Here is a 13,840-nt window from a genome sequence, read left to right on the forward strand (position 1 = left end):
GTGTATTGCCTGTGTGTATGTAAGTGCACCTGTGTCATGCAATGCCTGTGGAGGCCAGAAGAGGGCGTCATATACCCTGGAACTGGAGTTACAGAGGGTTGTAATCTGCTATGTGGGTGCTGGGAACCAAACCTGGGTCTTTTGCAAGAGCAGTCAATGCTCTTAACTGCTGAGCCATCTCTCCAGCCCCATCTTTTACATTTTAAAAATTGTTTTTTTGTTTTTTTTTTTTTTGTGTGTAGGGGTGTGTGTTGGTCTGTGTCCCTTTGCCACTGTGTAAGCCAGGCTAGCTGGAGATTCTCTGGTTTCCACCTCCTGAAACCCTGTGAGAGCACGCTGGAATCACACACTCTGCACCATTCTATCTGGCTGTTATATGGATTCTGGGGATCCAAACTCAGGCCCTCCAACCTTTTTATCTTTTTATCTCCCTAGCTCCACCCTGCTTTTCTTTGCTGGAGGATAAGCTTACTGCTAATTGTCATGTGTCACATACCCACAATTCTCTTGGTTTTACAGAACTTTGGAAATATGACTTCTCATAACTAGAGGTCAGAGTCTCTGAGGGGTCAAAGACAGTCTCTTCTGGTGGATACCAGGGTGTGGTCAGCAGCAGGGAGAGGAAGGGAGGGACCATGAGGTCATGACAAGTCTCTGGCCTAAGAACCTGTGGGCTATTGCAGGGGAAGTCTCACGGTACTGTTGGGCCTCAGCATTTCCACAGATGATGTGGGACAGCTGAGGGATTAGATCCATGGCTTATGCACTTGGAGCTAGGGATATGGCTCAGTGGATGGGGTGCTTGCCTAGCATACATGAAGCTGTGGATTCTATCCCCAGAACCAAGTAAAACTCGGCTTCAGACATTCAACCCTACACAGAGCTGCTAAGGGTTGTTTCACCCATTCTTCTTCAGTTCCATTTGGTAACATGTGATGATGACCAAATAACAGAAGCCATTATTTCACTTACAAAAAAGATATTTGGAGGCTGGAGAGATGGCTCAGCAGTTAAGAGTGTGTGCTGCTCTTGCAGACCAGATTTCAGTTCCCAGCACCCATGTTCTATGACTTACAACTGCCTGTAACTTCAGCTCCAGGGGATCTGATGCCCTCTTCTAGATTCTAGCACTTCGATTACAAGTGTATACCACCATGTCTGGCTCCCACTTGCAAGAGCAAGCACTTTACCAAATGAGCTTTCTTTCTTTTTAAACATCTAGGGCTTTTATTTCTTCTTGTACATTAAGCCATGAATTCATAGGGAATGGGCTCCAGCAGCTCAGGCTCCTTTCCGTTAGTTCTCACAAAGTGTGCTTCTCTGGGTGGGGCGGGCTGGTGTTTCAACTGAACTCAGGTCCCTTTCTCTTTGGCTTCCCTTTTTTTCTGGTCATTTTCCTTCACGTGCTTCAGGAAGCTGTCTCGGCTCTTAGAGTGCTTAATATGCTCAATATGCACATTAATTCTCTTGGCAAGAATCTTGCCCTTAACTTGCTTGTTTACAACAATGCCAACAGCATGCTGAATGATGTTGTAGACTCTCCCAGTTTTGCCATGGTAGCATTTATGGGGCATTCCTTTTTGAACAGTACCCATTCCCTTAATGTCTACAATATCACCCTTCTTGTAGATTCGCATGTATGTGGCCAAAGGAACAAGTTCATGTTTTCTAAAAGGCCTAGAGAACATGTAGCGGGTGCCTCTCCTCTTTCCCTTGGTGGTTGTCATTTTGGTGAATCACTGGAAGATGGCTGCTCTGGCGGAAAAAGGATGAGCTGTTTCTAATACTGACGAAATGACAATAAAGGTGAATCTGATCACAATGGGACACACCTATAATCCTAGCACTCATGAGGCAGAGGCGGGAGGATCTTAAGTTTAAGACTAGCCTGGGCTGTATAGCAAGACCCTATTTCAAGTAACCCCCCCGCCCCCACAGTTTAGAGGAAAGAAATCTAGATCACACTTCTCTCTGCATATGCTATCCTTTGAAAAAATGTCATTATTGCTGACCAGAACACTCATGATAACTCTCATAACTAGGTCTGATAGGACTGTGCTTGAAGTAGTAGATGCCATACCAGTCTTCTGCACTTGGAGCTCCCTCTTGGCCTGTTCCAGGATGGACTTGATGGCTTCATCAGAGCCAGTTTCTGAGGCTCGGATCCGGGTAGTGATGTTACCTGTGGGGAGAAAGAAATAACAGTGATGGCATCAGAGCCAGACCTCCAGTGGGACACAGTACTGCACCAAGACATCATTCTGACAGTGGGCCCCCAGGGGAGGCTGGTGACTACCAGGAGGTAGGGATAGCCTCCTTGCTGCAAGTGTGACCTCATGGCAGGGAAAGGGAGATGCCCTGTAGGAGGTTTCTTGCTGAACCTGTCTCAGGGTCAGTGTCACTCTGTTGGCTGGACAGGCTTTCCCATCACCTGAACTAAACTTTGCTCATGGGACTGGGAGCAGGGGGGACATCAGTCATTTAGAACAATAAAGGAGGGTAAATTGAAGGCAGTGTTTTCACAAGTCATTGTAAAACTTTGGCTTGGGACTAAATTTATGCTCTGTACATTTATTTTTCCTTAACATAAACATGGAAGGAGGGTAAAAGGTAAAAGGTTGAACCTAATTTTTTTGTGTGTGGTTATGTGTGGTGGTGGGGACTGAACCCAGGGCCATGCTAGGCAAGCACTCTACCACTGAGCCATACCCTAACCCCTCACTGGGGGATTCTAGGCAAGAACTCTACCACTGAACTACATCCCAAGCCCTGGGTAAAACTGATCCTGGATCAGTCATTGGGATGTACCAGGTGAAAAGGGATGAGGTGTACTTCAACTTTTCTAGATTTATGACTGACTGTATACTTTTTGAAATTTACCAACAAGGAGAGAAGTTTTCTGATGCCCCTAGAGGACACAAATGCATTGTTTTGGTCATACGGTGGTCTGCTACATAGCAGACACATGTGCAGATAGGGTACTAGGGTACCATGAGGGTACTAGGGCTCAGGAGCTGGCCCCAGATCTTTCTGGAAGCCATCCAAACATTTTAATTGCTCACTACCTTTCTCAGTAGAAAGCGTCACATTAAATCATTTAATAAAAGGATACCTTGGGGACAGAGCCACTTAAAGGAGCATGGTGGGGTGCTGGCTCACTAAGGCCTATGGAAGAACCACCTGTGTTTGGAACCTGTCCCCATTGTGGGATTTCTGATATATTTTAGAGTTAAAAATCAGAGGAAGCAGCAATATCTGGTTTGATGGTGGTCATCTGATTCTTCTCAGAGCATGATTATTACTCTGTCACTTGCTCTGAGAAAACAAGCATCCCTGGAATGGAGGGGTGCCTGGGATTGGTGAGGAGGGGACTGATCTTGGGAGAGCTCTTCTAACTTTGGCCGCTCATCAGGCGCCTTTGAACCCGTGCTTTGTTTTATACTTACTAGCTGTTTTTCCATCAGGTTCCAGGCCAGAATGACACTGCACAGTTTTAACCCAAATACACAGCTAATGATATGCTGCTTCCTAGTTACTGACTGCAAAGAGAAACACCTGCCTGAGACATACCTTCAGACCCATTTCTTCGTTTCGGTACTTCCTGAAAGAGTCTGTTCAGGCTCTGGCCTGGATTCTCTGTTGAAAAACAAGTGTGGTAAGAACAAAACAATCAGGGGGGTGGTGGCGTCGACAACATGGGCTGTGTGACATGAGAGCTGAGCCGCCTGCTGCTAAAGAAAGGACTGAGGGCTTCCTGTGTGACTTGGGAGTTTCTAGAAGCTTCTTATAGGCCCTGGGTCTACTGTGGATGAGAGCTGACAGACCTAGGTCGAGGCCTTCTCAGGCACTACTGCCAAGAGGGGCAGAGGGAGGGAGAGGTATCTGCAGGCAGTCACCTGACAGCCCAGCCACTGAGCTCACATTAATCATCCAGAGACATCCAATTTCAGTTAACATCACCAGAAAACACTCTGTGTTCTTGGTGAAAATTGATGCTGTTCATTCAGCAAGCATCTCCTTTGAGTTTCAGACTAAATTTCAGGGTGCTTCAAATGTGGCTGAAGACAATGTCCCTCCCTGTTCTTAGGGAGGGAAGGAATTATTTATATTGTGGACTCCACTGGCCTCTTCTCTTTTATGGATGGTGTAGTAGGAAGGAGGGTTGAATGAATCTTGCATGTGGTTTACTGAGGGCATGAGTGTCACTAATGGGACATAATGATGGGAGAAGGTCTCAGGGCTCCTTCTCTTCTTGAGGCAGGGGACAGAAAGCAGCTTTGACAGGCTTACCCCACAGCCAGTGCTGTGTGAGGATGATGGCTGTTCAGTGCTCTGGGGACAGGGATAGATGGTACCCTGATGGGCAGTTCCCACTGTGAGGCCAGCACCTGATGCCAAGTGGACCAGAGATACTAAACCCATGGATGACCTGCATGATCTAACTTCCTCTAATTAAACACAGAGCAAGGGAATGAGTTTACTGAGTGCAAGGTACTGTCTTGACTCCCCAAAGTCAGATCTCCCAGAACTAATGGTTTCTAGTTCCTACTGGTGGCCCCTCTGCTCTAGACAGGGCAGAACTGAAGATCGCTTCACCTGATGTGATGTACGGATGCTTCATCTCACGCACAGATACACAGACATACACATACAGCACTGTGGCAGGCACACATGGGCACTTCTCACCTCTCTGTCTGCCTTGGATGCTACGAAGAGCCAAGATGTTTTGCTCATCAGACAAGAACTGCTTCATCTTGTGGAATGGCTCTTTGCCTCTGACGGTCAGCTTATTCCAGGGCTTTGGCCGTGCCAGAATCTCACTCACAGACCCTTGTGACAGTCCCAAGACGTAATGTCCAAAAATGCGCTGTCCGATGTTGTGCTTGATGAGTTGTTCTTTGACCTGCCGGGCAATTTCAGCTGTGTCGATTTCCTCGCCCTCTGAGGCGCTCCCAGCACTTTCTGACTGGCTGGGAGATGGGGCCATGCCGTTTACATCTGGGCTTTGTTGTAATGGACTTGGGGAAGATATGGAGTTTGTGCTGTAAGGACCTGTTGAAAAAATCGCGCTTGTGCTTCCGGCTTCCTGCATGGCCTTGGAGTAGAAGGACTGCATTAGCTGTCGCTGGAGAAGAGAGTTTAGTGCAAACTTTCCTGTAGAAGCCAGGGGTAGGCTGGGGCTGGCCAGGTTTGAGCTGAAAAAGTCTTGATTTAACCCCGCTGGTGAGAAGTGGTGTGTACCGTTAGTATTGGAAACCTGTTCCCCCGTGTTGCGGGGCAACTGAGGAGGAGGGGAGGCCGGCAAGGGTCCCGGGCGCCGACTCTCAGGCTGGTCTCTCCCTTTTCTCCTGGCTGACCCTACAAGGAAGGGCAAACAGAATGCATTATGGGGGATTCAAAAGGGAAAAAAAACCAAGACCAGAATGCAAAGTGTGCCCCACAAAAAAGTGCAGATTTTTCTTTTCTTTTCTTTCTTTGTTATTTATTTATTCTTTTAAATAAAAAAACAAGGGCCAAAGTGGTGTGTTGGTTTGTTTTTCGATTGAATTTGTGAGTCAGCCAAACGAGGCCCCCCAAAACAAGCCACATGCATTCATGTTTGCACCTTTCTTGTACGTTGCAGCCGGGAGAATCCCTTGACAAAAGTTTTGGTAACACGCGGAAGAGGCAACAGGTCGCTGGGCCTCTAGCATCACAGCCACCCCAAAGGGCCCTGCCTGAGGAGCAGCACACACTGGCACTGGGGACCTGTGGGTTGCCTCACACCACATGCTCTGAGGCGGACAAACCCATAGAGCCCCCTTGATCGAAGGCGCGCACGTTTTAAGACCTGCAATATTACCGAAGCTCAGACAACAGTTACATGCTTTGACCAGCTGCTACACCTGAAAGCAGTCAGTGACGCCACCATTTGAAGATGAACAAATGACAGGCTAAAGATGGGGAAGAACTGTGTCTCAAGAAAAACCTCACAAAGGAAGAAAAGTGCCACTGAGCCCGTGAGGGCTGGCGACCTCTCAAAGCAGGCCCTAGAGATTCCACAGAGACAGGCCACACTCGCTGTACCCCTGTTCACAGCACAACTAGAAAATACCATAAAGCCAACATCCTCAGGGTGTCCCATTTGGGACCCCCACAGACCTGCTATGGCGCACACATCTCGGTCGCAGGATGGGGTGGGGCAGAGCCGTGAGGGAGGGGGACATCAAACACTCGGGGTTAGTCCAAGGAGTCCTTTGTCCCCCAGCGGCGCTCCTGCCATGCACACACAAGCCCAGACGCAAGGTTCACCCTCTTTGTCTCGACCCCTGGAAGCGAACCAAGCACCATACACAACGCCTGTCCACCTACCGCTCAGGTCGCTGTTGGAGATTCGCAGTGCTGCATTCTCAGACTGCAGTGAACGGTTTTTCTCCAGGAGCAAAACCTCCAGGGGCTTGGCTGAGTCCTGCACAGGGCAGACCAGGGATCACCGTGAGGCCACTTTCTCCCTGCTCCCCAGGCTTTCCCATCTGAGCCTCAGTGTCCTTGTGACATGTATCATGGAGTTGACTTCCCCAAGGGAAAGCACTCAAGTTCCTTGCAAAAAGGATTTTAATGGAGATGTTTTCTTTTTAGACATATACAAACATTTCTTTTTCCTATGATGTATATGTATGTGTGGGTGCACTTGCATGTGTATGTGTAGGCCTGAGGCTGATGTCAGGAACATCTTCTATCATATCCCTCTACCTTCCATATTGAGGCATGGTCTCTCAAACAATCTCAGAGCTCACCTAACATGGCTAAGCTCACTAGCCAGCTTGCTCTGGGGCTCCTCTGCCACTACCTTCTGAGGCTGGAATTACAGGTGGACCACCATGCCCACCCAACATTTACAAGGGGTGGGTTATGGGGATCTGAACACTGGTCCTCATGTAGCACTTTAACCACTGAGCTATCTTCCTACTCAACAATTAATTACTTTCTATGCTGCTCCCAAATCTAACAGTCTAAGCTTGGGCCTCATTTGGTGATTGGCTGAGCTGTGGAGCTACTGACCCATTAGAAAGCAACAAGGAACTTGTTTTGCCTCTCATGAATAACTCAGCTGCCTTCTAGGTGGAAGGATCAAGATTACAGTCATGATGTAAGTTTTGTTAATTTTTAAAAACTTTTTTTGTTGTTTTACTTTGCTGTCTAGGTTGGCTTCCCAGGAGCTGGAACTATGGGTGCACCATCATTTCCAGCTTCATGATAACATTTTTTTTTTTTTTTTTTGGAAATAGGGTCTCATGTAGCCTAGGCTGGTCTTGAACTTGTTATGCAGCCCAGGCTGGCCTTGAATTCCTCATGTTCCTGCTTCATTCCTGCGTACTGGGATTACAGGCAGGCGTCACCATGCCTTGATAATGATGTATATTTTAATTGGCCACCAGATGATAGAGTGCCACTATCATATTAACATCCCCAGGCCAAGCTATTTTGGGCTGATTTTTTTTTAAAGACAGGGTCTCCCTGTAGCCCTAGCTGGCCTCAATCTCACAGAGACCTGCCTGCCTCTGCCTACTGAGTGTTGGGATTAAAGGAATGTGCTACCACATCAGGCTTGATGAAATGTTCTTGAGGAATGATTTTGCAGCCATAATCAAGGCCCCCTCATATCAATGTGGAGATGCAGATGCAGGCCTCAGGGACCAGCAGTGACCAGCAGCTGCCATCATGAACCTGGGAACAAAGTGAGCTGGTGTACCTGTGTCCCTGTTCCCTCCGACGGTGCAAACTCCATGGACTTCAGGATGCTGAAATGGCAAGACAAGGTAGTTACTTTTAACCTCTCCCTTTACTAGCAGCCAGGTCAATAAGCATTAATATTCTGGTTTCCTGTTCTACAGGGGCTGGGGTACTAACAACTTTAACTTCTCTGGCAGGAACTGGGTCTGATAATGCTTCTAGAAAGAACTTGTCTTCAGTTAGAAGTTGGCTAGCAAAATGTTTTTTTTTTTTTTTTTTTTTCCTTTCTGCCCAGCATGCAAATCACTCCATATGAAGTCATACCAGGTCTGTTCAAACTATAATTTTAAAGTTTAATACAGACATTGCATGGTGGCAAATGGAATGGATTTGTAACTCTTAGAGGGAATGGAAAGTTCTGGGGGGCTCTCTTAGGAATAATGAGAGACAAAGAGTGGTGTATCACATGGGGATAGCTCAGAAGTGAAGTGAGTAGACCTCTGTAACCCCAGGTCTGATGAGGGGCAAAAGTGTTGCTTCACTGTCCCCTTAGCACCGACATGGGCTGTGGCCACATCACTTGGGGCTCTTGATTGTCTGAACAAGCTGGGAGCCACAAGCAGATCAGGCTCATAGATCTGCTGTTTCTTGTGTTCTCTTTGTGTGTGTTCGTGTATGTATGTGCATGTATTGGCCAAAGGTCAATGCTGAGTGTCTTCCTCTATCATTCTCCATCCTGTTTTTTTTTTGGGGGGGGGATCATTTATTATAAGAGTTAGTAATACCACAGACAGATAGAAAAGCAAACAGAATAGCCAGGGCTAAGAAGGAAGCCCTCAGCAGAGTCAGGGTCATTACAGCATGAGCTTCAAACCACCTTGTTTTTAAAGACATGGTCATTCACTGGATCCCAAGTTGGCTAGATTGGCTGGTCAGTGAGGCCTAGGGACCCTCCTCTCTCTGCCTTCCCAGTTTTGGGATTACAGGCACACACTGCTGGCTTTTCACATGGTGCTGGGAATAGAACACAGGTCCTTGTGCTTGCACAGCAAGCCCTTTACCACCTGAGGATCTCCTCAGCTGCCTCATGCTCTTCCTGTTGTGGATGCTTTTCTTTTTGCCAGGACCAGGGAGAAAAGGGGAATTGAACCTGTGAGGCTCTGAGGAGGCACCAAACATTCCTTACAGTGGGGAAGGTAAGATGGTTCAGTGGGTAAAGGCTCCTGTCGCCAAATCTTATAACACAGTTTGATCCCTGGGACCACATGACAGGAGAAAACTGATAACTGAAAATTGTCTTCTGATCTGCATACATCACACACACACACACAAGAACAACAACAACAATAATAATAGTAATAAATATAGGCTCAGCAAGGCTCGGGGTGGGCAGATCATGCAACCTGTGCAACTGGACTCTTCTGATCTTCCTGTGACTATGATTTTAGTATCTATCCTTCTTCAGGGACCATAGGAGTGTCAAGACCCTGCAGTGCATAGAGCTGCCAGTAGAGGCAAAAGGCTTTTAACTTGCAGTGATGGCAACTAACAAAAACAAGGAGGAACCATGTGGGTGGCCATGTGACTTCATACTCTGCCACAGAAAAGAATAATTCAACTCTGGACCCTTCCCATCACAAGCCATGGGCCACCTGGACACGTGTCTTTTCTTAGCAGGTTCATATTGTTTGCAACTATATCCTTGTACCATCCATTCTGGTCAATTTATGACTTCCCCCAACACACACAATGTGTGAAAGTAGGCAGGTCTGGGTGGATCATGGCACATATATAGAGGCCAGAGGACAACCACGCATGCCAATTCTCACTGCTCACTTTGAGACAGGGTCTCTCTTGTTCTCCCACTGCCTACACAGAGCTAGCTAGCCTGTCAGTGTCTAAGGCTTCTCCTGTCTTTGCCTCCTATCTTTCCAGGATTAGAGACACTGTGCTACACATCCAGCTTTTACATGGGTTCTTGGGATTTGAACTCAGGGTCCCACACTTAATATAGTAAGTGTTCTTACTCTCTGAGCCATCTCCCATGCCCTCACAACTGTTCTTTAGGATTAAATAGGAAAGGTTAAGTGAGTCTATAAATTTAGGTAGGCTGAGTGCCCTAAATATCAAGGCCCCAATTTTTTGAATAACATCAATGTCAAAAATGTTAAGTTCCATGCCATGAAATTTTTTCTTGTGTGTGTGCTGCATTCCTAAGGATCAAACCTACAGCCTTGTACATGCCAAGCAAGCACCCTGTCACTGAGCCCTAGCCTTCATCATAACACTTTTGTTTCATGCACTAAATTATGAAAAGTACTGTCCAAGCCAGGCTTGGTGGCACATGCCTCCAATCTCAGTACTTGGGAGGTGAAGCAGGAAGATTGTGGCATGTTCAAGACAGCCTGGGCTACACATCAAGATCCTGTCTCAAAAAACACAAAAGGCCAGGTGTGGTGGTGCACACCTTTAATCCCAGCACTTGGGAGGCAGAGGCAGGCAGATCTCTGTGAGTTTAGGGCCAACCTGGTCTACAAAGTGAGTTCCAGGCTAGCCTAGGCTACAGGGAGACCCTGTCTCCAAAAAAAAAAAAAAAAAAAAAAAAAAAAAAACAGAAACAAAACACCCCTCACAAACAAGGGGGAATGTGAGATGGATCAGTAAAGGTGCCTGCTGCCAAGGCTGATGGCCCAAGTTCAATCCCTGGGATCTATAAGGTGGAAGGAGAGCACGAACTACCACAAGATGTCCTCTGACCTCCACATACACTATGGCATGTGTGCCTCACCCCATACAAAATAAGTATTTAAAAGTAATAAAAATATTTATGTTTAAATCTATAGATTAGTGCTGCCTTCAGCCTTGGCCAGAGAAGCTTCTTTCTGCAGTGGCCAGTGGTTGATGCAGAAACTCTTAACTGTTCACTGAGAATAAGTAATTGTTAAGTGCTCAGCCCTAAATGAGGTATCTCTATCAACCCACACCACAAGGCACAGGGAACATCATGGAAAAGGGGGCAGAAAAAAATGTAAGAAGCAGAGGATGCAGAGAAGTACTGTCTTCTGGACATGACATGGCTACTGCACTCATAAACTCACAGCAGCTGTGGCTGACTGCACAAGATCAAGCCAGTCAACAGTCTAGCATGAATGGGAGAGGGGCTGATGAGGCTCCACCCTAGTTGAGGAGCTATGGGTAGTTGGACTCAATGGGTTACACACACACACACACACACACACACACACACACACACACATATACACACGCCCACAAAAAAAAAGGAGGGGGGGAAGAAAGGACATGAAGGTGGGAGGACATGTTGTAGGGTAAGGTATGAAGGTTGAGGGAGGGAGCTGAGGTTGTATACAATCAAGATACTCTGTATAATAAATGTATGAAAATTTTAAAGAATAAATAGAAGTCAGGGAGAGGAGTGGCAGTAGGAGGATGGGTTCCTTCAGGAAAGGCTGATGGGAGTATGAATGACTTGGAAGGTTGGGCAGGCATTTCTGGGAGGCAGATGGGGTCCAGAATACAGATGGAAATGCACACAGCTGAAGGCACATAGGCTGGAATCCAGGTTCTTCAATATGAGGTTGAACTCAGAGGAGGGGGGCAGGATGCAAGCCATGGGCTAGGTGGGTAGGTGGGAGGGATGGGGAAGGACCAAGGATGGTCCAACCTTTTTTGGGAGCTGGGTAGGGTCTATGTGGACCTGGCTGGCTTTGAACTCATATAAACCAGCCTGACTTCAAACTTACAGAGATCCACTGTCTCTATTCAGATTAAAGGAGTGAGCCATCATGCCCAGCTTTTTTTGAGATAAGATCTTAACGTAGCCTAGTCAGCCTTGAATTTACTCTATAATAGCTGAGGATGACCTTGAACTTCCGATCAGAATACTAGGATTATGGATGTGTACCACCATGCCTGCCACACACTTTCTTTGGCTTAAAACTAGAATGCTCAGTTCCTTCCTTTTTTGTTGAAACAGTATTATGCTAATGTTGCCCAGGTCCTCTGCCTCAGCCTCCCAAGTGCTGAGATTACAGGGGAGCATCACCAGGCTTGACTTGTTTTAAAATTATTATTATTATTATTATTATTATTATTATTGTGTGTGTGTGTATGTGTGTGTGTGTGTGTGTGTGTGTACACATATGCACCATGCTGCACACATAGAGGTCAGAGGACAATTTTTGGGAGTCAGTTTTCCACCACCGGTTTCTTGGCACTGAACTTAGGTTGTTGGGTTTGGTGGCAAGGGCCTTTACTGGCTAAGCCATCTTTCTGGTCCTTCTTTGTTTTTGTTGAAGTGGGAAGACAGAAAAGAAGGGCAGACTCGGGGAGGCTTGGCAGCCATGAAGGATAACCAGTTAAAGTTGTATCGTCCTTAAGCTGAAAATGGGGTTGGGGGAGTGCTTATGAGGACTGGGGTGATTAGTGGAGCTTAGGAGTTCATCCAAGGAGCTGTATGTAGGCTATAGTGAGAGAGTTTTGGGGACAGATGGAGGGGAGTAGTGAAGGAGCCTCACCAGAAGTTGGAAGGAGGTCATAGCAAGCAAAGGTCAAAGAGGACCACAGGCAGTACTGGATTAATAGAGAGAAACAGAGCCTTGGTGAGCAGGTTCATCTCAAGAGGAGAAAGTGAAAATATCTACAAGATAAGATGCAAGAAGGGACGCAGGCCAGGTGGTCACCTATGGATAGACAAGAGGTGGGGTGCAAAGCCTGAAAGAGGGTGTGATGGTTAACACTGTCAACCTGGCAGGATCTACAATCCCCTAGGAGACACACCTTTGGCATGTTTGTGAAGGAGTTTCTAGACTGGGTTAACTGAGGTAGGAATAAAAAGGAAAAAGGCAGATGAGCACCAGCACTCATGTCTCTGCTTCCTCACTGTGGATGCCATGTGACCAGCTGCCTCACGCTCTTGCCGCCATGCCTTTCCACCATGATGGACTGTGTCCTCAAACTATGAGTCAAAATATACCCTTCCTGGGGCTGGAGAGATGGCTCAGCAGTTAAGAGGACTGACTGCTCTTGCAGAGGATGTGGGTTTGATTCCCAGCACCCACATGGCAGCTACGAACCATCCTTAACTCCAGTTCCGGGGAATCCGAAGCCCTCTTCTGACCTCCGCAACATTGCACAACATGGGTGCACTCACATACATGCAGGCAATATACTCATACACATAGAATAAAAATAATAAATAAAATGTTAAAAAAATATATACCCTTCCTTCCTAAAGTTGCTTTTGTCAGGTATTTTGTCATGGCAACAAGAAAAGGAACTAATAGGGATTCCAGGCAAAGTGGGAGCTTCAAGTACCCATCCCCTCAGAAAGCAGAGGAGCAGGGTGTCTGCAAGGTTTAGCTGGGGTGGGGGATCAGAGAGGCCAAGAAGGGCCTGAGCGGTGTCATGTGTGTGAACTGTGCATCCTGGTATGAAGATCAGCACCTGCAGGGGTCAGTCACAGTAGCTATCTCTCCTGCAGGAATGGAGGGTAAAGACGGGGTACTGGAGATAGGCAGGAGGTTAAGAGGAAGCTGTGTGCACTGTACAGGGACTATTAGATAGCCAGTGAGCTGGGAGCACCATGGCCTGGGATAGGGTACGGCTTGGGAGCTCAGACTCAGGAGAGAAGTCAAAGGGAGGACAGATCAGGAGGCAGCTGGGCCTGAGAGGAGACAGAACAGAGACTTTCTAAGGGTTTGAATGCAGGGCTAGCTCAGAAGAAGCCAGACTTCTGGCAGAGGTAGAATCTGGAAGAAGAGGGTCCTGAATACAGGAAGCCCTGTAGTGTGAAGCTATGGGCTTTCACTGGGAAAAATTTCCCCTCTTTTTCAATTTCTGTTTAGGGGTTTATACCTGAAACAAGCTCTGGCTGTACAATTTCTGTAAGAGCAATATTCATCCTGACTCTGCATGCTAGAATTCTTTACATGCAGTCTTACAAAAGCTCAAAGAAGGTTGGAGATGTTGCACAGTCAGTAGAGCATTTACTGAGCATGTATTAAGCTTTGGGTTCCACCCCTAGCACTGCATAAACCAGGTGTAGTGGCACAGGCCTGTCAGAGATGGAGGCCAGAGGATAAGGAGTTCATGATCACCCTTGTCTACA

At 47.0% G+C, this 13,840-nt stretch overlaps 1 protein-coding gene and 1 pseudogene across 11 annotated transcripts in view; both read right to left on the bottom strand.

Annotated features, from left to right (window-relative positions):
• The window catches only part of Cux1 (cut like homeobox 1), a 379,665-nt gene that overhangs the window by 60,701 nt on the left and 305,124 nt on the right, over positions 1–13,840 (bottom strand). For 5 of the 11 annotated variants that reach the window (XM_029563184.1, XM_008832298.2, XM_008832297.2 and 2 more), the window contains 2 exons: positions 7,733–7,781; positions 6,352–6,448 (listed from right to left, as the gene is read on the bottom strand). In XM_029563184.1, the coding sequence (XP_029419044.1) occupies positions 6,352–6,448; positions 7,733–7,781 (146 nt within the window). Of the gene's footprint in view, positions 1–2,080; positions 2,183–3,570; positions 3,637–4,686; positions 5,359–6,351; positions 6,449–7,732; positions 7,782–13,840 lie in introns of all 11 variants that reach the window. The other 6 variants (XM_008832296.2, XM_029563181.1, XM_008832295.3 and 3 more) reach the window with 2 other exon arrangements.
• Positions 1,215–1,742, bottom strand: LOC108490816 (annotated as a pseudogene).

This window comes from Nannospalax galili, unplaced genomic scaffold, assembly GCF_000622305.1.
Source record: "Nannospalax galili isolate Female #2095 unplaced genomic scaffold, S.galili_v1.0 scaffold675, whole genome shotgun sequence".
NCBI lineage: Eukaryota > Metazoa > Chordata > Mammalia > Rodentia > Spalacidae > Nannospalax > Nannospalax galili.